This window comes from Pleurodeles waltl, chromosome 1_2, assembly GCF_031143425.1.
Source record: "Pleurodeles waltl isolate 20211129_DDA chromosome 1_2, aPleWal1.hap1.20221129, whole genome shotgun sequence".
Lineage (NCBI taxonomy): Eukaryota > Metazoa > Chordata > Amphibia > Caudata > Salamandridae > Pleurodeles > Pleurodeles waltl.
Genome location: NC_090437.1, coordinates 98,194,670 through 98,221,510, shown reverse-complemented (window position 1 = coordinate 98,221,510; position 26,841 = coordinate 98,194,670). Strand labels below are relative to the sequence as shown.

Genomic DNA, 26,841 nt, shown 5'->3' with positions numbered 1-26,841 from the left:
CATTTGCTAATTGCCCAGTTCACATTTGGGAAATGCTTGATACGTGTGCATAGGAAATCGCTAATTGGAATTCCCTATTTGCGATTTCCTATTTAGGGAATCCCAAATTGCGATTCAGTATTCGGAATCACAATTTTAGGAAATCGCTAAAAATTGTGATTCCCTAAAATTGGACTGCAATGCCTTTCATACATCGTAAAACGCTATTTTGGATTTTCAAACGGTGGAATCTTGCGATTCGCACCATTTGCAAATGCAAAATGTTTTGATGCATCTGGCCCCAAAAGTCTTATTTGGCCATGCCTGGTTGCATGCCTGTTGTAATATTTTGAATACACTTCAAGTGGTCCCAGGCATGTGTGGAAGTGCCATGAAGTCAGTACTAACATTCGTGAAGTAATGTTACCTACCCATTAAGCATCTGTCCTCCAAATAAAAAAGAAAGATAGGGGCCTTTTTTAAACTATTCTGCAACTACACATCGAATCCTTTCCCAATAGTTTTCTTTTGAAAAACATAAATGTTGCCTGGCAAACTGTTGCCACACTTAAAGTTAGTCAAGTTTAAAACGCGTTAGTTTGATGCCAGCTAACAAATGCACTGTTTACTCACACCGCCAGAACCATTTCCACTGTTAATGGCATTTATCTATAATCTATTTATAACTGTTCTTGTATCGTAGGCAATACTCCAATGTATTTTGGTGCCAAAAGCTTTTTAAAGGCAATTTCCAAAACTAAGGCATTCTTTAGATGGGTTCCAAACGCTAAGTTCTACTCTTCTTGATTATTTCTACTAAACAGCGTAGGTGTCATGTTTTCTTAGAACAGGCATGCCCTGAATTTATTTTCCTGTGAAATCACATACACTTCATCTTTGAACAAAGCTTTTAAGATGGTGTCTCATGCTTGTATCTGTGCTCACCTCTAGCTCTTTTACCTCACAGTCCCTCCTTTTAGTTGTATAGTGGTGAACCGATGTTCTTCCTAGCTCGAGATGTGGTAGCATTAGTTTCAGTTGATGGAATGTTCTATAAAAAACTGAAATCCTAAGCAACCGGCTCTTAGATTATTGAATATTTATTTATTTGTGTCAGCCTGTCAGAGACAGGCCATACAATATACATACACTATATACATGATTTAATATTTAATTGCGTAATAGTTACAAAATATCGATATTCCTAAAAAGACAGGAAAGTGAGAGTGCATATCCATCGGCCGGCTCTAACGTGCTAGTGCCTACAAAAATGCATTGCTTACAGTTGGCCGGAATTATATCTAATTAAACGCCCACAGTAATAATTTAAAAATCCTAAAACAAGTTTAGTCACTTATAAAGTACATGCCAAAATGACTGCAACATTCCTAAACAAAAAAGACAAAAGCAGTCAACATTACTACTTAAAACACTGTGTAATAAGCTGGCAGGATAGTGCAGGTACATAGCCATCGGCCGGCTCTGAAGAGCTAGTACCTGAAAAAAAATCATTGCCTACAGTCAGCCAAAGTGACATCTAAAAATTTAAAGCCACAATAATAGTTAAAAATCTAAGACAAATTTAGTTACTAATAAAGTGCATCTCAAAATGCCCCCTCAGCTTGCCGTATGCAGATGCTGGCAGCTATCATACAATAGTTGTATGCAAAATAGGAGGTTGAGACGACATTCTGTAACCTTGAATCACATAATTAGTGCATTTGTCTACTTACTCTCCAAGCCGGTCGCCACTAGGTAGTTATAGTTAGGACCACGTTTTCATAGAAAAAGTATTTTTTGACTTGTCTATATCTATGGCACAGTTTGGCAAATCTTCACAAAATTTCCCCCCCAAAAAGTGTTGAGGTGATTCTTGTTGTGCATGGAAAGTTTCAGGGTGAATTGTCGGGCAGGGACAGAGAAAAAAAGAGGCTAAAAAAACGATGCATTTTCCATGTTAATTCCCATAGGATTCTTTAAACACAACTACGGACTGAACCACTGGATGGAATGGAATTACACCAAATGTGGCAGAAAGCTACCTGTTGGTACGCAGATTACACTTTTGCTAATATGGTGTAATCTGTTCAGTATTTTTTGAGGTATTGAAGGGAAAATAAATTTGTATATCTCTAGCCGTGAATATCTCATGAAAATTGCAATTTTATCATGAATACGTGTGCAAATAAAAGCGTTGCAATTGGGTAACCACAACCTGACTACAAAGTTGAGGCCTCCATATTATTTCATGGGACACGGTCCCCGGGGGTGAAAATCCAAATTCAAAGTGGCATAAGGGTTCAGGGTGAAGGTAGCCCAACCCCATGGGTGTAATATAGATGTGTTTTAGGTGCAAATTATGGGTTTAAAAGAATTTTGCTAATTTTTGCGACTTATTCGCGAATAACTAAAAATTTGAAAGAAAAACCACACTCATTCATACACTTTCATTCACTCATACATGTGCTCAGACTCGTGTCTACTCACACACCCACTCAGACACTCATTCATTCCCTCAAACTCGCTCAGACTCACAAACCCACAAGTTATAGTTACCTTAGAGCAGAGGTCTCCAAACTTTTTAATGCCGCGCCCCCCCAGTTGAAAAATAAAAATCATTGGGCCCCCCCTCAGAATTTTTCACAATTATTTTATAAAAATGGCGATGTTTAAATATATCTAAACCTATTTAAACATTGCAGTTAATTCCTGTTACCTTTTTAAAACTGCAATAACATGCTTCTGCTTAAAACAAAGGCCTGTTATCTGTATAATATTTATTTTGGGCAGAGTCTGGGGCCCCCCCTGGGATCACTTCAGGCCCCCCTAGGGGGGCCCGCCCCCCAGTTTGAAGACCTCTGCCTTAGAGCATGAGTTATAGTTACTTAAAAGTACTCTATAGCTGCTGAATTTTTATGGTTTTGTATGAGTAAATTCAGAACCTAACTATAACACCCCTGTAATTTTTGTTTTTTTTCAGTGAAAAAATATATACATATACACATACACAAAGCTGTGGCTTCCTTCGAGATTCTCATCGCACAAGCATTGAAAAGCGGTCCGAAGTAATCTCCTCTAGCGTTCAGAGTAAAAGTGCAGAGCAACAATTTTGCTAATTTTTGCGACTTATTCGCGAATAACTAAAAATTTGAAAGAAAAACCACACTCATTCATACACTTTCATTCACTCATACATGTGCTCAGACTCGTGTCTACTCACACACCCACTCAGACACTCATTCATTCCCTCAAACTCGCTCAGACTCACAAACCCACAAGTTATAGTTACCTTAGAGCATGAGTTATAGTTACTTAAAAGTACTCTATAGCTGCTGAATTTCTATGGTTTTGTATGAGTAAATTCAGAACCTAACTATAACACCCCTGTAATTTTTGTTTTTTTTCAGTGAAAAAATATATACATATACACATGCACAAAGCTGTGGCTTCCTTCGAGATTCTCATCGCACAAGCATTGAAAAGCGGTCCGAAGTAATCTCCTCTAGCGTTCAGAGTAAAAGTGCAGAGCAACATAAGGTGCATTACAGATTCTGACCCCCCCCCCAAATTCAAAACCACAAATGGCTGAGCAACTTCCACCCAGATTGAATGTTTTATTCCTCCAGCCTCATGTGTGAACAATCGGATATGCTCCAGAGTTTATTTTTGTGTCGTAATTAGGGCTTCCAGTTTTCAGTTTTTACTGATTTTTACAGATAAATATGGACAGAAAATAATCTATTTCATGTCTGTATTTATTCTTAAAGGCAGAAAAATACTGAATATTGTGCTTCCTCTGAGTGACTCTCCTTGTTGTCTTTTATGAATTACAGACCAACTACTAAGGAGATAGACACCATGAGGATTCAAAAACAGGATGAGATTTCCTTAAATACAGGCATATATTAGCATATATTTGTATATAGTGCTAATATGTACCTGTCGGTGTAGTGTGTTGTTATATTTGGCTGCTTACTTTGCTAAAACGCAGCAATATCAAAGTATGAGTGCATGTTTATCAATTAAATACATTTGGAAACATACCTTTAAGAGTCCATTTATTCTCAAAACATAAAATAAATATGGATAAATACCAATAAAATGGGCAAAAAATAAATATGGATAAATATAGACGGAAATGTTAAAAAAATAAATACCATAAAACCGGGAGCCCTATTCGTAATTTGCAATATAGAACTGTACATTTAAAATCAAACTAATACGTCGATTACAGTTTTGAACAGCACCAATATTTACTTTTCAGCTAAATGCTGCGGGCTTTCAGATAAAGGCTACCTCGATTATATTTTATACCTCAGTTTCGGTTGGATATTAGGTCGCCATGAAGCACACAAGTATATTGTTTGTGGATTCATATTTCACTCAAATTCCATCAACCATTCAATATGTGATATTGTTGGAAGCCCAGGAGAGCAATGATGCTTGGTTAACTATTTATTTATGTGTATATCGTGAAACCAAACTTTTTTGGAACCTGAGTGTTTTAGAAAGAAATCTAAGGCCTGAAGGTCCAATTCGACTTGTGCATGATGTGTTTTCTGTGCCCCGTAGGATGTGACAATCGCAGCAGCCTGCGCCCCTCCAGGAGGTGGTCGTAATCCAGTAACCCCGCGTTTCTTCCGACACTTCAGCATGCTGTGCCTGCCGACGCCGTCTGAGCACAGCCTCAAGCAGATTTTTCAGGTCAGTGGCTGCGTTAAAATGGCTGCGAGGAAAATGCGCCATCTCCTTAAAAAAATCTGAATGGTAGAAATGGTGCCATTAATTTCAATGCATACGTTCCTAAATTCCTAACCTTACATAAAATAACGACTCTGCATCACACACCCATAAAAGTTTTAGTGAGAAACCCCTCAGCAGAACATATCTTTTTAATGGTTTGCCGTTTCTAGGGGAATTCGATGTTTTCTTTACGGTTTCATTCGAAGTTTCTGTTCGAAAGACGACTTCCACATGCACATGGGTAAACCCTTGACCACAGAGAAAAAAGCCATGACCTATGAAGCATTATCTAATGATGTATATAGAGATGGACTGACTGCGTTTACGTCATCGGCAGGAAGTGGTTAGATGGTCATCATGGTTTTGTGGTGTTTGGCAGCACTTGGAATTTAATGCATATTGATACCCTAGTATGTGCAGTTACTTGCAGCATGTTCTTTGTATGAAGCATGGCTTAATGTGTTCTACCTCGAGTCAGCATTAATATGACAAAATACAATGCAAACGTTTTCTTGATGCATGTATGTTTTCACTTGCAATTGTTTGTTATGTTGTCGACCTAGGTCATGTTAATAATTTAAATAGATGTGTCATGCCTGCGACTTGCAGATTGCCAAACGTTTTGTATGATAATGCTTTGCGCAACAGGAATTTTTTGCGTGTGCAGTATAGAGCAGTCTCACTTACCATGTTTCTTCATGGGATAGGTTGGGAACATGTTCGATTGGCACATGGAAAGTGAGGGTCACACTCCTAGATTACTCACTCCCTTCCTGTCCACATCGGCGGTAAATCCTCCCTACTGTAAATCATCAGACGGCAAGTAGCCTGAACCAGGCACTTTTTAGTGCTGTATAGCCAAACTGTTATCCTAACCGATACCTAAATGGGTTGTGTTAAACAGCATAATAATTTCATTTACTAAAACGGAAGATCCTCATCAATTATGTAGGTTCCATTTGTAGTGTAATTGCAAGATGTAATCTCTGAGGCAATAAACAATTTTCTCATGTAACTGTCAAGCTACTGGGATGTTAAACTGGAGTTTGAACTTTTCACTGTAGTAATAAATGTGTGAATATGTGTCTATTAGTGCAGCATAAGTGACTTAAGGAAATACCTTTCACTGCCTACCATACTGTATGTAACAATTACTTCAAGCAGGGAATCATCTCTCCTAATTGTAACGGTATCTCTTTAAGTGCCATTTTACCCTGCTACAGAATTTTAATCCCTCGAATCTTGGTTTTGGTTAAATACCTTTTATTAAAATAAATACACATGAATAAATGCCATGGCATAAAATGTATATGCAGATGCACAGAGTACAATATTCTATTTATGACCATTGTCAAGGGAGGGGCATCATGAATTATACACAGCCTACATTTATTGGTAATAAGATTTGCACGGGAAGATAAGAAGGCACAAGCAGCCACTTCTATACTGAAACCTACAGAAACCAAGTGAGGGCTGACCTTTTCCTAAAAAATCCTTTATTATAAAATGTTACATAAAAGACATGTATGAACATTGTCCTTTTATGTACTCCCCACTTTAAGGAGGCACACCTTAGCCCCAAGACTAAATATACCTACCAAACCCTCCTCGGAGAAGAGGAAAACTGGCATCTCCAGTCTCTTATGAGTTATCCTCCTTTAGGCAGGGAGTTTTAACAGTCAGACAAAGCTATGAAAGTTTCCTGTCTCCTCTGCAGTGGTTATTTATAAAACAGAGCCCTACCCTCATCCCCCCAAAAGTAGGCACACTTTGTAGGAAGCTGGCCTGGTGTGCGCTGGACACCTATGGTGTTATCACCCTACACCAGGCCAAGGTATCCCTTATTAGTGAAGGGTAGGCAGTGTCTAGGAAGCCAGGGCTCTCTAGAGGTAGCTGTGGATGAGCAGCCAAGACTTATTTAGGAGACATGCAAAGCTTATTCAATACCACAAGGTGTGGCTCCTCCATGAGGGCGGAGGAGCTTCTCCCCCTGCCAGCAGCAGCAGCAACTGCAAACCTTTTCAAGAAAACAATAATAAACGGTTATCATATTCTTTAAAAAGGGTGGTCCACAGCTGTGACGAGCACTTGAGGGGAGTGCACAGTGCACTCCCCTCAGAGCGACAGTTGCTGGGCTGTAGAGAGTCTGCACAGGCTCGCAGTCTGCCTAGGAGCACCCTGGCTGTGCACTCCCAGCCAATCCTGATGCTGCTTTGAGCAGCGTCAGGATTGGCGCAGGGCAGGCTGGAAGTCTGTGCCTGCAGAGAAGTGGATGAGCAGTGGTAAGTGATTTTTTAAATTATGTTTATTTAATTATTTAATTTTTATTCCCAACCCTCCCCAACCCCCCTCCCGCGCACCGCCTGCCCCTTCTGCCGGTTGCGAGCTGTGACTGAATACCACTGTAGTCACACAGTACTTACACACAAGAAAGAACCATATGGTGTAACACAAATAGAGGTACTTTATTATAGTAACACAAATACTAGAATACTGAATAGGCAATACCCCAACTGGAAGTAAGTAAACACACTATTATATACACATTAGCAATCCGTAAATAGCATAGAAAGCAATAGGCATTGGTAAAAACAGAAGCAGATAGTGAGGGCCCTAAGGGAGGGCCATACCATATACTAAGAAAGTGGAATGTGAAGCACAGTTTCCTACCCAAGGATGTGGAATCAGGAGAAGGGAGCTGGAGGAACTGCGAACCCCAATAGGTAAGTACCAGGGAGCCCACCCAGTGACCAGGAGAGGAGAGGAGAGGTAAGTATCTGGTTTCCCCCAAACCCAACAGGAGGAATTTGGAAAAGGATTGTGCAAGACCCATCCAAGACTTGAAGAACCCAAAGGTGGATCCTGACAGAAGAGGACCTGCAAAGAAAGGGGACCAAGTCCAGTTCAAGGTGGAATGTCAGTTGTGGCAGGAGCCACTACCCACTCTTCTGTGGATGCAGGAGTACTTCGAAGGTGGATGAAAAAGGTCAGTAGTGCAGCACGTGAGCAGAAAGGGAGTCCCAGAAGTGATGCAAATGATGTCCCACGTCAGCGGTCGAGATGCAGTCGGTCTGTGATGCTGGAAAACCACCAGAAACCTTGGCTAATATGAGTCGGAGAATAAGCTTTTGCAAGGCTGAAGAGGACCAGCAAGGTCCAGGGACCCGACCCAAGGAGGGGAGTCAGGGGTGACCCCCAGCAGCTGGGAGAGTCACAAGAAGAGGAGGCAGCACCCACAGGCAACCCACTTGCAGCAGGCACAGGAGTCGCAGTGAGGTCCACTCAGCACACCTGAAGAGGAGTCCCACATCGCTGGAGCAGCAGGCACAAGACTGTGCTTTGCAGGAAGGAGTGCTGGAGGCCGGGGCTACATGGAGCCTGAAGATCCCTTGGAGGAGGAATAAACAAGCCTTGGTAGTTGCAAGAGTCACGATGCACAGGGGTACTGTCCTGCAAGGAGAGGCAAGGGCTTACCATCTCCTAAGTTAGACAGCTGGTAAAGAAGACCAAGGGGACCACACCAGACCACCACCTGTGATGCAGGATCCACACAGCTCTAGAGGAGAGAAGGTCCACGCAGCCGGTCGTCATTGCAGTTGGTGCCTGCGGATGCAGGAGAGTGACTCCTTCACTCGAAGGATGACTTACAGTGACCTGGTGCAGTGACCTGTGGTGGAAGGGTGCATACACCTTTTCACGCAGGCTGCAATAGGAGACCTGCAGACACTTTTAGCATGAGCTCCCATGGGTGGCACATGCTGCAGCCCATGGGGAACCCCTGGTGCCCCAATGACTTGGATACCTAAGTACCATTGTCGCATGGGCTCTCATTATTCTAAATGAGACTACTGGATTTCTAGGTAGCAGGATCTATAACGGTGTGGGGGACTGAGTCTGACCCACGTGTAAAGAACTGTCACCATAAATCCGTTTTTTGCTCCGGCTAACTAGCAGTGCCTCATTTCTCCCATGTGGAAGGAATGATTTGGCAGCCGAGCGCATGACATCTTTGGAACTTCTCAGGGAAGTCGTGGTTACTCAGATCCAAACCAACTCTCTTATTTCCAATATGATCTCATATACAAATGACAAAGACAGTATAAGTTTTATATAATGTTTTAATAAAACGACTGTATTTTAGATAGTAAGGCGTGAGCCGCAATAACCAGAACGATACAACACAGTAGGATTGTAATAGTTACCAGGAGAGTAAAACATAAAAACAAAGCTATCATATTGTCAAACAGTTTCTACTCTCCCTCTGCTTGTTCTATCTAGAGCACAGCATGTTAAGCTTCTAGCTTGCCTATTAGAATCACTGTGGAGACATCAGCCCTCATACCTGAGCAAAGACCTGTGATCTTGGTTCAGCATCTGCAACGAGGCAGTCAGCGTCAAGTTGTGGTTCCCTGGTCGGAATCTCCCTCTCGCGTGTACTGGGACAAGGAAGTGATTTTATAACTAACATGTCAGCGTGATCACAAAATGTCCCTACGCAGGAATGCCAAGTCTAAACTCTTACCACGTCTATCGGCAATGTACCAGACTGTATCCTTGACTGAAGCACAGAGTAAATATGTTATGGAGAACTCCAGTGCTGAAGTAGGCAAAACAGTGTGATATGAATAAAAAACAACAACGTAGAACTGGCTATTTGAAAAATAACAGTACGAAGCCTAATAGAAAGCATGTAAAGCAAAGTGCACAGAGGCTCTAAGCTATTAGCAAATGAATAAAATATATTCAGGGCAAAATGCACAAAGGCCTAAAGCCTGAAGCTAAAGCGCAATGAATACGTAAAACTAACCACACTACACCATGTACTAGGGACTTATATGGGGGCATTGGTATGCCACTTGCAGGGTGTGCAAAGTCCTAAATAACCAAATTTAGAGGGAGAGAGCACAGTCACTGGGGTCCTGGTTAGCAGGATGCCAGTGAACACAGTTAAAACACACTGACAGCAGGCAAAAAGTGGGGGTAACCAGGCCAAAAAGAGGGTACTTTCCTTCACGCTATGATTGATATTTTACAAATATTGGTTATTTATTATACACAAATCATCTATAAAACATGTTTATAAAAATTACGGTAATTATTTATTAAAATCTAGTACTTAAAACTAGAGCCAGAGCGAACCCGATAAAAGCCCTGAACCTGTCTCATCCACCATCCCTCTTCCTACTAGTGTAGAATCCATATCTATTATTCAAACGTATGTCCACCTGTACATTTACTTTGCTGTATTATCTAACTAATTTACAGCATGCCAAGTGGTGTTCCCATATCCCTTACTTTGTTTCTGGGTCTGCAGCCAGAATACGATCTTTCAACATGCCTCCCTCAGCATTTGGTCCATGTGTCTAATCCCTTCCTTTTCTGGCTTCTGTTTATACCTTAGCTTCAAATGATTTCCTATGGCAAGTGAAAGGAGGCACTAATGCTCACGTATTTGTTGCTACTTGTGCATGCAAACAACCTTCTTTTGCAGAAGTGCAAGGAAGGCAGTGAGACAACAACGTCGACTCCTTCCAAATAAATTCTGTACAAGTCTAGAGGGCCTTTTCGCTGTAAGCATGGCACATAGCTCAGAAAGAGGGAAAATATCCTCTCTGTCTTGTTTGACTGTTGGTCTATCAAAAAGGAGCTTCAAAAATATCAACATGGTGATTGTGTATAAATTTGTAAGCATTACCAACACACAGTTGTTAACTTGCTCTCTGGGCCTTGTGCATGATATACACATAGTTTATTAATTTATTAGTGATCCCATGTTGGTATACAAACAGGCAAGGATTGTGTGCAACATATGTATCGGGAACGCAGTGCCACACACAACAGCTTGAGAGGGATCATTGAGCAAACATGGACCAGGAGTCTGATGAAAGGACCTCCTAATGTGTCTGCTGCGGAGTGATAGACTGAAGAACCTACTCTACAGTTCAGTAATCATGACTGCGCTGTGAGGAAGGGAAGAAGGCACTGACTTGAATTGCTTCAGTTTACAACATAATACACATGAACAAAATATCCTCCATAGCTACTTTGAGAGGTGATGTTTAGGATATGTATTTTTGCCTTGTTTTCTTGAGGGAGTAAAAGAAGCATTTTAGCCCTATAATACAGAATTTATCTTGCAGGACATGGAGGAGGCAAGACAGACAGAGGAGTATCTCCCTAAACATATCACTCCACTTGATTACAACTGGCCTGGTGAACCTGCATGGACATTTTTCCAGGTGCAGGAACAACGGAGTTGATTTAAAAATTGTAAAAGGATCTGCAAAAGGATTAATTTTAGCATGGCACCACCTAATCCGTTCCTGTGGCACAGATGGAGCATGGATTGCTCTCCCCTGGCTTCAGTGGCATAACAAAGGCCCCCGCATACCGTGTGGTGCGGTGGGCTCCAAGTTGCAAGGGGCCCACTCAGCACAGTACCCTGGCCAGAGCACTCCTGAGTGATTCCAGAAGGGGATTCCTCCATGTACTTTGCAGGGGGCCCGCCTCAAGTTTTGTTACACCAATGCTTGGCTTAATCCAGCCTTATCTGCTGCGGACAATCTCCTTGACCCTGTCCACAGCCCCCTGGTGTAGTGATTCCCTCACTCCCATTTACCACCTGCTCAAAGGAAATCCGCCTGGTGTACCCCATTTGGGGTTTAATTACCCAGAATAGCTGCATTCAAATGCCAAGACACAAGCCAGAAACATTATGGCCCTCATTCTGATTCTGGCGGGCGGCGGAGGCCGCCCGCCAGAATTCAGCCCTCCATAATACCGCTCCGCGGTCAAAAGACCGCGGAGGGTATTATGAGTTTTTCCCTGGGCTGGCGGGCGGTCTCCAAAAGACCGCCCGCCAGCCCAGGGAAAAACTCCCTTCCCACGAGGATGCCGGCTCGTAATCGAGCCGGCGGAGTGGGAAGGTGCGACGGGTGCTGTTGCACCCGTCGCGTATTTCACTGTCTGCAAGGCAGACAGTGAAATACATTTTGGGGCCCTCTTACGGGGGCCCCTGCAGTGCCCATGCCGTTGGCATGGGCACTGCAGGGGCCCCCAGGGGCCCGCGACTCCCCCTCCCGCCATCCGGTTCCCGGCGGGAGAACCGCCAGGAACTGGATGGCGGGAGGGGGAGTCGGAATCCCCGAGCCGGCGCAGCAAGCTGCGCCGGCTTGGAGGATTCCTTGTGGGCATCGGGAAACCGGCGGGAGACCGCCGGTTTCCCTTCTCTGACCGCGGCTAAGCCGCCGCGGTCAGAATGCCCCGAGGGGCACCGCCGGCCTGTCGGCGGTGCTCCCGCGTGCCGCGGCCCTGGCGGTTCTATACCGCCAGGGTCGTAATGAGGGCCTATGTCTGGCCACAGGGGGCCCCTTCACCTAAAACTAGCTCACTCATATTTGAAGGCTGAGCAATTGCTGTTTACAAAGATCAGTTATTGGATGCAATGTGCCATTATGAAACCACTTGGCCTTTGTGGAATAAGAAGCTTAGGTCAACTTATCCATATAAATGTCCAAATACTTTGGCTGCCAGCTTACACAAACAGCTTTTATGCCAAGCTGATCACTGTAAGATTAAGGTATATGGAGAACTGAGATAAGTCAAATTATCTAACAGTTTGGGCTTGAAAAAAATATATAATTTATGGAGCGGTATGGCTGCAAACCCAGCATGTATCTAAAATAAAGAACATGTGCAAAACAGTATTTATGGACGCCATTACACCCCTGGAAAGACTGCACACCATTTCCACAGTGGTATGCTATCTGGTGTAGGCATTATTTTTTTGTTTCTATTTCAGACAGAAATCCTCACTGTATTTAACGAATTTCAGAATAAAGACATTGGGAAAAACAGACATATTATTATTAGTTAGTATAGCTGATTTCCTGACAGCCTAATCAGAGACAGTCTGGCACCTACAAGAAGACCTGCTGCTGGTTGACAGTTTTCAGGAGAAGCATTCTGATACACACTTCCTTTTTAGTTTTTGGGATAGTGCCCCACCACAATTTGAGGATGTGATGAGGAAATGGACAACATGTCTAACCTCTCCCACAATCGAGTCTTTGTGTAGAATAGCAGCAAAGCATTGTACATACACACACTGGGCAAGACAGGGTGGGCTGCCTCAATTGCGCTCAAATATTCCATGCAGTGTGTATCCTGCCATCCTTTGTTATCTCATGACTCTAGCTGTCACGGGGCCGGAACTCTTTGGCCTCATTGAGGATTAGGTGACTAAGCTCAACATCAGCTGTCTTTCTCCTTAACCCTTCCTGGGCCTAGCACAGTGTGGCTGTTTTAGCTGAGGCCCACTGCTCCTTCCAGTTCTACTGTCAACTGCTGCTGCCTCATGCGCTAGAGGACAAAGCAGCCTGGAGTAACAGTGTGAGAAGACGCAGGCCCAGAGTGCCAACAGCCTGAGAGGAAAGTGAGGAGCGGGAGGGGAACTTGGACTGAAAGGCATGTGTTTGTGTGTGCGTACCTGTCAATGTGCGTTAGGGTGAATATTTGAGCATATGGGAGCATGCATGAATCATCCTATATGTTTTGTGTGGCATGTGCATCTGTTTTGTGTGTCTGTGTGTGTATTGCTACAGAAGGTCAGTTGTGGCGGACATTGCAAAAAGTTAATATTTTAATTTATTTCATCAGAGAGTACTGTCAATGCTAGGAATGTGCATTGAATACCCATCTTTTTGAGGATTTAAACCAAAACTCTACCTAGCTCTCTTTGAAAACTAAATTGAATTAAAATGTGAGCACGTGTTGGGATGGGAAAGTCCTCTGCATGGTAAGAGATATCTACCCCTGCCCCGAGTGCCCAACTGTACTGTTGTCTGAATCCCTAATGCTGTTTTTTTCATAGGCAGACATGGATCATACATATGCCCGTCCTATGGACTGCAGTATTATTGGACTGGTAGGAGTGCCCAAAGCTCTAACCTCAGTGGTTGAAGGCTTCCACTTTCATCAAAAGTTAAGCGACACAAGTGTGGTGGTGACAACATACTGTGTAGTGAACAGTAGAAGTGAGCAGGTCCTTGTTACATTGTGTTACTGTAGTGAGACCTACAGGCTCATTCATTTTTTTTACAGTTCTGCTGCTGTTTGTTTAACCCACCTTTGGCCTACACCAGGTAGATGTAGAGTGCTGCGTAGCGCAGAAATAGTGACTCTGTGCTGGACGTATGTGTGGCTGGGAAGGGCACAGTACAAAAGTAGCGCAGTACAGTGCAGTATATATGTGGTTAGTGCATACACTGTGTGTATGTATACCTGTGAGGAGTACATTACAGAGATGTAGTGCTGTGAAATGGGTGCACAATAAAAACGTGTGTGTGTGTGTGTGTGTGCTTGTAGGAAGTACAATACATGTAGGGTGAAGTGTTGTGCAGCTGCCACATAGTAATTGTGTGTGTGTGCTGGAAATCTGTGTGTTTGTAAATAGCACAGCCTGGTACAATATAGAAAAGTTACAGTACTGGGCAGTGTGTACAGACTGAATGTGTGCTGAATGTGTGTCTGTAGTGGCATAATGCTTGGAGATAACAGTACTGGAGAGTATGTGTGCTGGGAAAGTACACTGAGGGCAAGTATGCCTGTAATGATGCATTACAAGGAGGATCCTGGGTTCCATTTTGGGAAGCCCAGACTTGCTTGTTGAAGACATGAGGAGAGAGGGAATCTCCCCAGACAGATTTGTGCATTGCTGCATTCCTGTGAGATGAGTGGGGCACTCGCTGGAGGACAGGAGAGGGAGAGACCCTCCCTTTATACTTCTAAAGATTTCTCTTTGGGTATGTGATAAATCACAAGGAAGGGGACTGGACACTTCTCAGTAAAGAGATGGAGCTGATAAGAGAATCACAAAGAATAGGGTTGGGAGCCAAGGATTAACCTTTAGATACCAGAAGCGGCTCGCGGGAGCGAAAAGGGGTGGGGCAGTGTGGTGCATGCTGGGTGGGGAGTGGAGGGGGGGGGCAACAAAAAAATAATATATATTTAAAAAAAAATTGAAAGTACCTTACTCGTTGCCATCTGCTCTGCTCCTCTCCTCTACTGCAGGCACAGGCTTCCAGCCTCCCCTGCATCCAATCCTAATGCTGGTGGCAGCATGAAAGCAGCATTAGGATTGGATGGGGCACCCAACCAGGGTGCTCCGAGTGCAAGTCCCTGCCTGCTGTCTGCAACCTGGCAACGCAGTACCAGGTTGGAGAGAGCCTAGTGTGCATGTGTGTTTGGCCAGCCCAAGACGGCCGGCCAAACATACATGCACACTGAGGGGGAGTGCTGTGCACTCCCCCTTCATGCTCGTCTCTGCCCCATGGCCCGCCCCTTTTACTATAAAACGATAATAAACAGTTCATTAGCATTTTATAGCAAAAGTTTTTCAGTTGCTGCTTCTGGCGGGGGTAAGGGGCTCACCCCTTTTAGATACACATACCCCTGTGGCTGACATCCAGATGTGAATTCTGGTCACTCCTGTGAACTGTGTTATGTCAGAGTCTTTCCTGCTGTGATGCCCATCATGAGGGAAAAAGAAAAGGGAAAATGTACACTTAAAAATAAGCAGAACTCCAAAATAAAACTTAAAAGTCTCACATCCTAAATCACAATCAGTGTCTGGGAATGGACTATAAGAACGAGGAGGTTGAGACCCCAAACTTTGTCATCTGCCAAGCAACCAGACGAGTTATGTTAGAAGGGGAAGCTCTGCAAGACTTCTGCCTGTTACGTGGCTGGCAGCCAAGGCCTGATAGTATCCCTTCTGGGTGAGTGGAGGTCACTCAGGAAAACCAAAACTAGCTTCTGTGGATCCTGGAGCACCAGCTTTTACCTGCTTGCCAAGACCAGTGTGCTCTGTGAGGAGAGCGTTGGAGGGAGTGAGGTCCAGGTGAGAGCCTTACCGCGTGTACCCCTGTGTGAGGTGTGAGCATTTGGCTGTGCATTGATCGGGTCGCTGCTTTTGTGCATGATTGTTTTCAGCTACCCCTTTATGCCATGAGCGGTCTGCCCTGGACTGAGGTGTGCATTGGGTGCTGATTGGGTAGTACTTGCCAAGTCCTTGGTGACTCATTGCAGTGACCCCACAAGCCAGAGGGGGCCACCTTTTAATTATTTGTGTGTCCAGCATGCTAGGACTCGTGTAATTTTTAGCAGTGACCCCGTGTGCCAGGAGGGCCCACCGTGGTTTGAGCAAGTGCACTGGAGGAGCCTACGTTGTGACTAGAGGTAACTGGCCAACTCCGTATGTCACAATGGGCTGCTGGTACTGAATTGGCAAAGATTTCGGGCCATTGGCCGTGCCTAGAGTGAGAATGTGACCAGCAAGTCCACACAACGAGGTCTATCCTGACCCCTGAGGACTGTGCAGGACGCATAGGAAGACGTCACACACTCACTGGGCTCTGGTCGGGAGCTGGAGGATCGAACCCCCATCCCTGCTGCAGAAGATTCACTTACAGTGTCTTCACTATCTGGGAGTTGCTCTAATCATTGAGGAGAGCTAGCAGTACCGCTCGGGAGAGGAGGCCTGAGCCTGTTGGATGTTGCTGCATGTCCCACATGCACCCCAACTGCTCTGAGCAGAATCTGAGCTCACAAGTGCCTGTGATCAGGGCACCCAAGGTAACACCGAATAATTCTATGCTGCAGGAGCAGGTAAGTCATGAACTGGGCTTTTGGGGCCCCAGGGGACTTGCTACTAATTCCCAAGAGTCAAAGGGGAGGAGTCAAATTCCTAAGAGCCAACAGATTTGACTATGGGAACACCCTGTACACTGAGTTCATGAAGCAGCTCACTAGAAGATTGCAGACCATCCAGAACTTGGCAGCCAGATTCAGCCTTATCCTCCCTCAGTACACCCTACCTCAGGGAACTACAGTAGCTTCCAAAACACAAGCACACTCCATTCAAACCCATCACAGACACATTCAAGGAACTCCACTACTCAGACCTTACATACCTGAAAAGTAGCATCTCCTTCTACCAGCCATTCAGACTCCTCTGCTCCGCAGGACTTCTACTTGCAACTATCCCAGAGATACACAGGACCAGATCAGGAAGACAAGCTTTCTCTTACATCGCTCCTAAAGCATGGAATGACCTCCTTGTCCACATCAGAGCCGCTTCCTCTAGTCTTGAATTCCCCAAGAAGCTAAAGACCTGGCTTTTCAATAAACCAACCTACCATAGGTAGGACTATGTAAACACACGTACTCAGTGCTAGGATACTCTTGCCGGTGATAGTGTACTTTACAGATACCTATAGCATAACATAACTCTTGAGACAGCCTCCTTGATGCCCTGGATGCGGCCACCAGTAAATGGGGAATAATCCCGACCACATTACAAGGAAGAGAATGGGTACAAGGACTAACCTGACAAACACTAGAGCCCTGACTTCCAAGGGATTGTGTTATTGCTTACGAATGTCATTATACCTTTGAATGTTTAGAGTTAGGAATAAAATATATCTTTTTTTCTTATCTAAGCAAGTATTTAACTGGGCATTTATGTATTGACAGTACTGTGTACACTTTGAGTTAGGAGTTGTGTTCACTTACCTGAATCTACACTCCCCTTCCACTCAGCAATACCCCCCCCCCCCACCCTGAGGTTGAAACCTAGGACCTCAGGAGCAAAGGCGTAGCCACTGCAGTTAGGCCCAGTGGGCCTTGCGTGTCCGGTGGCACTCTGAAAGGGATTCTGACACCATGCAGCACATTACTTCTCTTTGCCGCCCTGGCTAAAAGGGCGTGAGAACCCTGGAACAGTTAAATATTATTGTTATGGTATATGTAAAATACTACCAGAATACCATACAACCATACAGCAATTTTATATATTTTAGGGATCTTACATACAGTTCATCATTTTAAGTTAACATTGCATGCTGGAGCAGGTTAGAGAAAGTATGTCTCCCCTTTCCTGTATATTACATGGTAAGCACTGGATAAAAGTGGGCAAATTACTGAACACATGGTGATTCAGTTTATCCTGAAAATGTAACATGTTTTAATGTCCAGACCTCGACGTTTTGTCTGGTTTACCTTATGACATAAAAACTGCAGAACATATGTCCCATCTAAAGGCTCAGTAACTTGTGGGCAGTTTCATGGGGTAAAAGTGTTAAATACATATTCTGTGAGCATCCCACAGAAGGCTGCTTCAGTTACACCACTGCAGCAGATAATCATATCTCCGCTTATGTGGGTACATGAGAAATGAAGGTAATAATGCTGAAATCTTGTTTAACTGCTCACAATTTGCTGTATTGCTGCTCAGATGTGTTTTGCAACTATGAATATGCATATGTGATGGGTGGAGCAGAATTCATGTAATTTGTTTTCGCTTAATTGCGAAAAATTTCAGCAAAAGTATATGAAAATATGCATAATAACACAAAATGCAAACCTTTCATTTGGAGATATAGTTTAATGCGAAATTGTGAACAGGCACTGGCCTTCTGTTGTTCTCGTGCATTTTCAGTAAATTTTCACCACAAGTGACACATTTATAGTAAACCTTACCAATTGCCAGTAATTACATAAAATGGCATAATTTCAGAGATTTCACAAAGCATGCATAACATGAAATTCCTGAAATGACACGCAGGCGTAATTTACATTTCACCCAGGCCTAGTGTGTTATAGGTATATCCTATCAATGACTCTTAATTACACAAGACTTGCCATATGTCACGGTAAGCAGTATACATCTAGTCTTTAGCAGGCCCATCCAGTACATTCTGTGGGTCGTCAGGCTGACGTTTTGACAAGTCAGCGGATAATTGTATCCCATCCTTGACATTCTGTAGGCCTGCTTAATAAAATTGTGGCTGTCAATTGCATAATGGTGGCCATGGGAGAATGTTGCCTGTTACTTACATCATGTGACCATGCATGGCTTTATTCTGATTTTCACAGAGCAATTATGGTAATTTTTGAGCCTCTGCCTCTTAAATACCCCTTCCAACTGAAGTCATGCATTACTCACTCACTCATTTCAGGTTGTATTTACACCCTCCACTTTCAAAGTCCACTAGCTGCCCCCGAAGCATGGTTGGAATTTAGAAAGGATACTCTCTCCATACAATGTTGATATAGCCTATGAAACCATGGGGTACATTAGAGATTTGGTATCCCGTGGATGAACACAAAGCCTATGAAAATGGGAAGATGACGTTCTTACCTACTTTGGGAGTGCTTTAAATGATGGGAAGTTTACAGAGAATGAAAATAAAATGACAAGGACTCTAAGTAAATCTTGATACACAAAGATCAGCATTCATGTCTACTACTGTCAGAACCCCTTTCAGAGGGTGACAGGGTGTGCAGGGGTAGATGACCTCAAACATGGTGGTTGAGGCCTTTTACTCATGATGTGCTGGGGCCTGACCTACTATGGATCCTGTTCACTAGGACAAGTACCTCTTCTGCACTAGACTTTCAGAGGTAGCAGTAGTTGGGCAGTCAAGGCTTCCTTGGGGAGGCGTGGGGGGTGTAGATACGACTCATAACTCAAAGTGCAGACAGTACAAACTATACATCAATGTCAAGTCAAATACATGCTTTTATAAGAAAAGTAGCATTTTATTTCTAACTCTGCACAAGCAATGAAGTATGACATTCCGAAGAAACAACACAATCCCCCTTGAGGTCGGGGCTTTGGTAGTTGTCACGTGAATCACTGTCCCACCCTCCTTCGTGTAACGTGTTCAGGGTTATTCCCTATTCACGGGTGGCTGCATCAGAGAATGCAAGCTATTAGGCCATACTCAGAGTTCTCCTTTTGAATCTTTAGAAATGTAGGTTCCCCAGCACCATTAGCATCGAGTCCCCTGGCGCACAACTGGCCCAGTTCACAGCTTACCCACTCTCGCAGCAAAGAAGAGATCAGCGATGCAGTGGTCACCTTCAACGTGCACCTGCAGTCCTGCTCCACTTGGAAAAGTCAGGGTGCTCGCAGCCCGCTCAGCAGTACCCAACGGCGCATGCTCTCTTTCCTGAGCGGCGCGGCAGTAGGTCTTTCAGATGTCGGGCAGCTCCCTCCTCGCAAAGACTTTGTTCAGCTGGGTAGGGGAATCCTTTCTTCAGCTCCTGACTGGACCCAGTGAAGAAGGAACATAATTTACGGCATCTCGGCAGTCCTCTGTGGTAAGTCAGGGACAGTTCCTTACAGTGCGGATCCAACTCGCGAGTCGTAGCCTCATTCTCTCCTTAGTATGGCAGCCAAACTCCTTTGGCAACGTTGCTACACACAGCCTCTCCTGGTGTATGGGGTTGCCATGTATGTGGTAAGATGAGTGCAGGCTCTTCCAGCCCAGATGGTCACAACCTTTGGCATTCATTAAAATGGCAGTTTACCGGTGGCCCCTCTGGCATATGGAGTCACTGCAGCACGAGAGTACGAGCGTAGCAAGGCCTGCACAGCGTTCAACACATGGCTTAGAGTACGGCGGCCTTCTCCTAGCATACGGGGGTCGCTGAAAACAATCCTGCACTCAAGCCATAGCCCAATTGATGCCCAGCTGAATCCTCACACCAGGAATCCTCATGGTAGGACTTGGAACATTGGTCTTGGCAAGCAGGAGGTTCTGATGCTCTAGACATCAGAGCAGGTCGTCTTGGTTGTCTCTGGGTGATGTTCCCTCACCCAGCAAAGAGGCTAGCAGGTCTTGGTCCCCAGTCCTAGTCACAGGCAGAAATCTTGCAGAACTTCCCCTTCTAATGCAGCCTGTCTGACTGCTTTGCAGATGACAAATGTTTGGCCACTCAACCGCCTCTTCTTATAGTCCTTTTGCAGACGCCAAATGTGATTTAGAGTCTGAGTCTTTGTAATTTTTCTGGGGTTCTCCTTATTTTGAAGTGGGCATTTCTCTTTTTCATCTTTGCTCTTGAAAGATATCTGTCACAGCAGTCATCACTCCAAAGCTAATTGGCTCACCACAAAAGTCATGTGAGTGACCAGAGATCACACATAGGTGTTAGCCACAGTGATATGTGCATCAAAAAGTTAATCCCAGACCATCAGTTTGACTTTTTATGATTCCCCTATCACCTCCACCCCTTTTCCTGAAAAGTGGCCATGCCCTTTCCTTCTGATCTATCATGAAATCAAAGAGCAGTCTTTTCTGAAATGTAAAGGGAGTCTCATCCTTTTCCCCTCAGTGTGTTCCTACCAAGCTCAAAGAATACACAAATCGGTCTGGAGAACTCCTCTCCTCCTCATGTCTTCACCAGGCAGACCTCGGCTTCCCAAAATGGAACCCAGGGTCCTCCATATAATGTAACATTGCAGGCACACTCAATCACTGTACATTTACTGTACACTTTGTGTCCAGCACTACTACCTCTATGCATTGTATCCTTACATGTACACATGCATTCAGCACATGCACTCAGTTTGCATGCACTGTTCAGCACTGAAGCCTTTTTGTCTTCTTTAACCATGTTGTGTTATTTACAAACACACACACTGCCAAAGCACACACTCACTATGTGCCCACTGCACAGCCTTTCACCCTTCGTGTATTCTACTTCAAACACGCATGCATACACCTAGCACATGCTTTCCCTGTGCCCGCACTTCACAGCACTACATCTCTTATGTAGTGTATTCCTCTCTGGCATGATTACTTGACTATAACCAGTACACATTCTAACCACACATGCACTGCAAAGCACTGCTCCATCCTCATACTGTAACCTTCCCAGGCACACATAGTACCAATGCAGAGTCACTACTCCTGCGTAGCACTCCATATCTACCTGACTGAGGCCAAGGGTGAGCTAAGTTCACAGCAGCAAACTCTTTAAAAGGTGAGTGAAACTGTAGGCCTCAATCCAGAGTCCATATAACCTTGTCTCTAATACGCCAATGTCAGTTTCTTCTTTTCTGAGCTTGTGACATGGATCCAGTAATGGCTTGTTAGATCACCTTTGGCCTACTTCAACATCTTCATAGACAGAACAGTGTGCTTTTCCCTATCTATGCCTTCACTCCTGTCGCCAACTTTGACCAAAGGTGCTGCAGGAGCAAGGTATGAAGCTTAGAGTCATCTCAGACATCTCGTTGACCTTGGTCTCCTGCTCGTACGAAGGTCCGTTTGTGACCCTGTTCGAGGAGTCATTCTCGTGGATGTCGTTCTCCATCGACTTCACGTGGTAAGTCACAACTTAAGCGGATTAAGTTGTGGCAGTTGCCGACTTCACTTCGTGCGGCCTCCCACCATTCCACTAATCGAGGCCTGAGTATACCCCGCATTTCCCTCCCTATCCCAGGGCTGGGGCGACCCTGACCCAGATGCTTGAATTTTATGAATCACCTCAGGTTATCTTTGAAAAAGCACCTTCGACTAAATTGCCTGTGGGCCCCCAGGAGGTGCAAGATGCATTGACTGTGTCCTAGCTGGTGAGTTCGCCCTCAGCTTCAGTTAGGCCTTCGTCTTTGGTTTCTGAAGCCCTTACGGAGCCGGTACACAGCCCTTCGGGTTCTCACCTTCGGTGACGGTATCCGATTAGCCGGCTCTGGCGATGCCCTTCTGACATCGAGATGACGTCATTATGGCGCCAGTCAACAATGGGTACGGTGCCAGTCGTGCTTCTTCAGTTTTCTGGGGAGTCTACTCAAATATGTACTTCAGAGGGACATGATTTGGAAGGTGCTGAGAAGTTTTCACATGATGCTCAGCCTCCTATTGATTGAACTAGGGGCAGCTAGTGGCTTGTACTCTTCTCCACCTCGGGCCTCCTTCACCCATTTGACTTTGCTACGGAGGCAAGTTCCTCTCTAGCTGATATGCTAAGGAGTGTTGCTGAAGTTTTGGATCTGACACTTCCCACTGTGGAATTGGCTACTGATCTTCTGATTGGTGTTCTCCATCACAGCCAATTAGGGGTTGAGCCAGTACTGCCTTGCAGTGAAGCACTACATGACATTTTGTAGGGGCCCCTTTTTATCGGGCTATATCTCATAGGTACCAGCCAGCCCCTGATGCTCTGTCCTGCCTTCTACGACATCCTACTCCTTGCAGTTTGGTGGTGCAGGTTGTTTCCACATCACATGATGTTGACTATCTCCCTCATGTTCCATCTGACAGAGAATCCAGAAGACTTGACACTTGTGGCAGGAGTAGGTCTCCTCCACTAGTTCTGCTATGCGCTCTTTTAAGGACGTTTCTCGTCCTTGGACGTTTTTCCCATTAATTATGGGACTCATTGGAACGCATCTTGCCATCATTGCTGGATGATACGTGGAATGATCTTGCCCCCTTGGTCTGAGATGGCCAGCAGGCAGCTAAGTTAATCATTTGTTGTAGTATGGATACCACTGACTCTGTGGGTCGGGCCATGGCTTCTTCAGTCGCTCTACATCACTGTGCCTGGTTACATACCTCCGGATTTTCAGAGGCTGTTCGAGCCACTTTGATTAATATGCCTTTGATGGTGCCCATTTATTCTGTGCAAATACTGACTCTGCTCTAAGACATTTTCAAGACAGTTGAAGTAGAACAACAAACTAGCGATGTTCTTCGATACACTCTGCCTAGCCAGTTAATCCCATACTAGATTATATGGGGGCATTTGTATTACCTTTTCTAAAAAATGAGCCTTGCTTGGGTAGTGCCTGTGAGGTTTTTTCTTTCCTGTGCCTGTTCCACCTAATGATAGCACCCGGTGGGGTGTTTCTGCTTTCTGCAGAACTTATTTGTTCATACACTGTCAATGACAAGTTGTTACATTTTGCCCTCCCTGGGTCCTAAGGTATATATTACCTTAGGATTTTCATGCCTGCTGCTTTCAATCTACTTTCTTAGTGGTGTTATGATCGCATTGTGCAGATGCACTGTTGCTTTGTTCCCTGTTCTACAGTAGGTGGTGCAGAAGTGGTAGATTTCCACGCTTGGTTTATGTATGACAGTTCTTTTTTGTTTATTAAATGATACCTGATATTCAGGTCTTACCGTTTTCTTTACTTTGAAGAAGAGCTTAGGCTCAAGAGTTGATACCTTCATGGTATGTACCTTACTCTAGGAGGAGTATATTTTTGTATGCTTGTTGGGCATATTTATATATATGTCTGTATATGCTGGGCCGGTTAAGCTCAGCTTGTGATCTATTAGTTCCTTGTTTGAGGGCACACAGTTCTCTCCTCTGTACAGTATCATTTTTTCTTAGTATCCCTTATAGGGAAGTGTTGATATTAGAAGCGCCAGAGAGTCTCAGAATACTATTTACCTTCTGATAAGGTAGTATATTTAAATGCTCCGTATATTAATCATAGTAATTATGTAGAAGTGTCTCTTTTACTTCCATGTGGTATTTGTGGGACGTTCATCAGTAGAATTATATTCCATTTATGGGATGATAACCCATTGAGGATTTTTGTCTAAAAATCCCTTCTCGTGTTTTCAAGTAAGGTGGATTGTGACCTTCATTATTTGTTAATATGGTTGGCACTTGCATTATGTTGAGTGATGCATTACATTATTTATCATTCATAGTAAAACGTCTTTACTTTTGCTAGATTTGGTACATTGTACACCCCAAGGTTATTGTCTTGTGGGCCTTAAGATGCTATTTGCTTCTGTTCTTAAGGTTCTGTCATATATACATTACAGTTTTTGAGCTATTCTATAGCTTTGTGTAGACATTGTTGGCTTATAATGTTCTCTGAACATTATTGTTTTGGTTTCCTAGGATTATGTAATGCTTTATAGGTCTCCAAGGAGATGTAGTCTCTTGATTGGTTTATTCATTCTGTTGGGAAGAGTGCCTAATATTCTGAACTCTTTAAGGGTCTGCTTTTCTGAGGTAAATTTGCCTCTAATGGTGTACATTTTCTTCTCTATGGAGATGTTTATATATGTTTGTAAATGAGTGTTTTCCTCTTACCTTATACTTTTTGTAGAAGACCTTTATTACTATATTAAAGAATCGTTGCTCTTCTAGGTGACAAATAAATAAATTGAGTATTTGTAAAGCGCACCAGATCACCCGTGAGGTTCTCAAGGCACCGAATTTTGTCAATATTGTCATCATTCAACTGACTCGGTTTGTTGGTAGTTTGGGTTTACACTTTAAGGAGTGTTGTCTGTAGATGGAATTTACAAAATCAGTCAGATTCTTTTTGCTATTTAATTCTTTAAATTCTCCAGATTAAGTATGGGAGACCTTTTCTAGATTATCTGTAGTACAGTCTGTATTCATTTAGTAATACGTGCTAACCTTGGTTTCCACCAGGTCAACAAGGTTCTGTTTCACCTTATTATCATATTCAACCTTATACTACTATTAGAGAGTTAATATGTTAATATATTTTTTGATACACTATTACTTGATCTCAGTGTCTCAGGCAATTTGTATTACTCTGTTGGTTTGGATGGCTGTTGCTTTCCTAAGTGGTATGATGTCCACTAAAAAAATGAAGCTTGGGCACATATATGTATGTGATATTTCTATGGCAGGAACCAAGTGTAGGAAAGTACCATCTTTCTTGGCATGTTACCCCCAATTTTACATGTATGTCAGTATGTTTTTGCCTGTCTCACTGGGATCCTGCTAGTCAGGACCCCAGTGCTCATAGTTTGTGGCCTACATGTGCATGCCTGTGTAGTGCCTAACTGTGTCACTGAGGCTCTGCTAATCAGAACCTCAGTGCTCATGCTCTCTCTGCCTTTAAATTTGTCACTATAGGCTAGTGACTACATTTACCAATTTCAATTGGCACACTGGACCCCCCTTACAAGTCCTTAGTATATGGTACCTAGGTACCCACGGAATTGGGGTTCCAGCAGATCCATATGAGCTGCAGCAATTATTTTGCCACACATAGGGAGCTCAGACAAACCCTTACACAGGACTGCCATTGCAGCCTGCATGAAATAATGCACACGTTATTTCACAGCCATTTTCACTGCACTTAAGTAACGTATAAGTAATCTATATGTCTAACCTTCACTTACTGAAGGTTATGTGCAAAGTTACTAAGTGTGAGGGCACCCTTGCACTAGCAAAGGTACCCCCACATAGTTCAGGGCCATTTCCATGGACTTTGTGAGTGCGAGGACACCATTACACGTATGCACTACATATAGGTAAATACCTATATGTAGCTTCACAATGGTAACTCCGAATATGGCCATGTAACATGTCTAAAATCATGGAATTGTCCCCCCATTCCAAATCTGGTATTGGGGAGCCAATTCCATGCATCATGGGGGCTCCTCTAGGTACCCCCAGTACTGCCAAACCAGCTCTCTGAGGCTTGCACTGCAGCTACAGCTGCTGCCACCTCACAGACAGGGTTCTGCCCTCCTGGGGTCTGGGCAGCCCAGCCCTAGGAAGGCAGAGCAAAGCATTTCCTCTGAGAGCAGGGTGTTACACCCTCTCCCTTTGGAAATAGGTGTTACAGGCTGGGAAGGGTTAGCCTCCCCAACCTCTAGAAATGCTTTGAAGGGCACAGATGGTGCCCTCCTTGCATAAGCCAGTCTACACCGGTTTAGGGAACCCCAGTCCCTGCTCTTGCGCAAAACTGAACAAAGGAAAATGGAGTGACCACTCCCCTGTCCATCACCACCCCAGAGCTGATGCCCAGAGCTCCTCCAGCGTGTCTCAGACCTCTGCCATTTTGTTTTCAGGGGTGTGGGGACACTCTGGAGACCTCTGAGTGGCCAGTGCCAATAGGTGATGTCAGAGACCCCTCCTGATAGGTGCCTACCTGGGTAGGTAGCCAATCATCCTCTCAGGGCTAATTAGGGTCTCTCCTGTAGGCTTCTCTGAAGATTATGACTTGCAAGAATCCACCAGGACTCCTCTGCACTTCCCTCCAACTTCTGTGAAGGATTGACCGCTGATTGCTCCAGGACGCCTGCACAACTGCAGCGAAGTAGCCAGAAGACTACCAGCAACATTGTAGCGCCTAATCCTGACGGCTTTCTCGACTGTTTCCTGGTGGTGCATGCTCTGGGGGCTGCTGCCTTCACCCTGCACTGGAAGCCACAAAGAAATCTCCTGTGGGTTGACGGAGTCTTCCCCCCTGCTTCAGCAGGCACCAAACTACAGCCTCACCAGTACTCTGTGTCCCCTCTCATCCTGACGAGCGTGGCC

General features: G+C 44.3%; 1 protein-coding gene across 2 annotated transcripts in view; it reads left to right on the top strand.

The window, feature by feature from the left end:
- The window catches only part of DNAH6 (dynein axonemal heavy chain 6), a 1,211,389-nt gene that overhangs the window by 647,676 nt on the left and 536,872 nt on the right, over nucleotides 1-26,841 (top strand). For both annotated transcript variants that reach the window (XM_069236637.1, XM_069236634.1), the window contains exon 41: nucleotides 4,552-4,683. In XM_069236637.1, coding sequence (XP_069092738.1) covers nucleotides 4,552-4,683 — 132 coding nt within the window. The remainder of the gene's footprint in view (nucleotides 1-4,551; nucleotides 4,684-26,841) is intronic.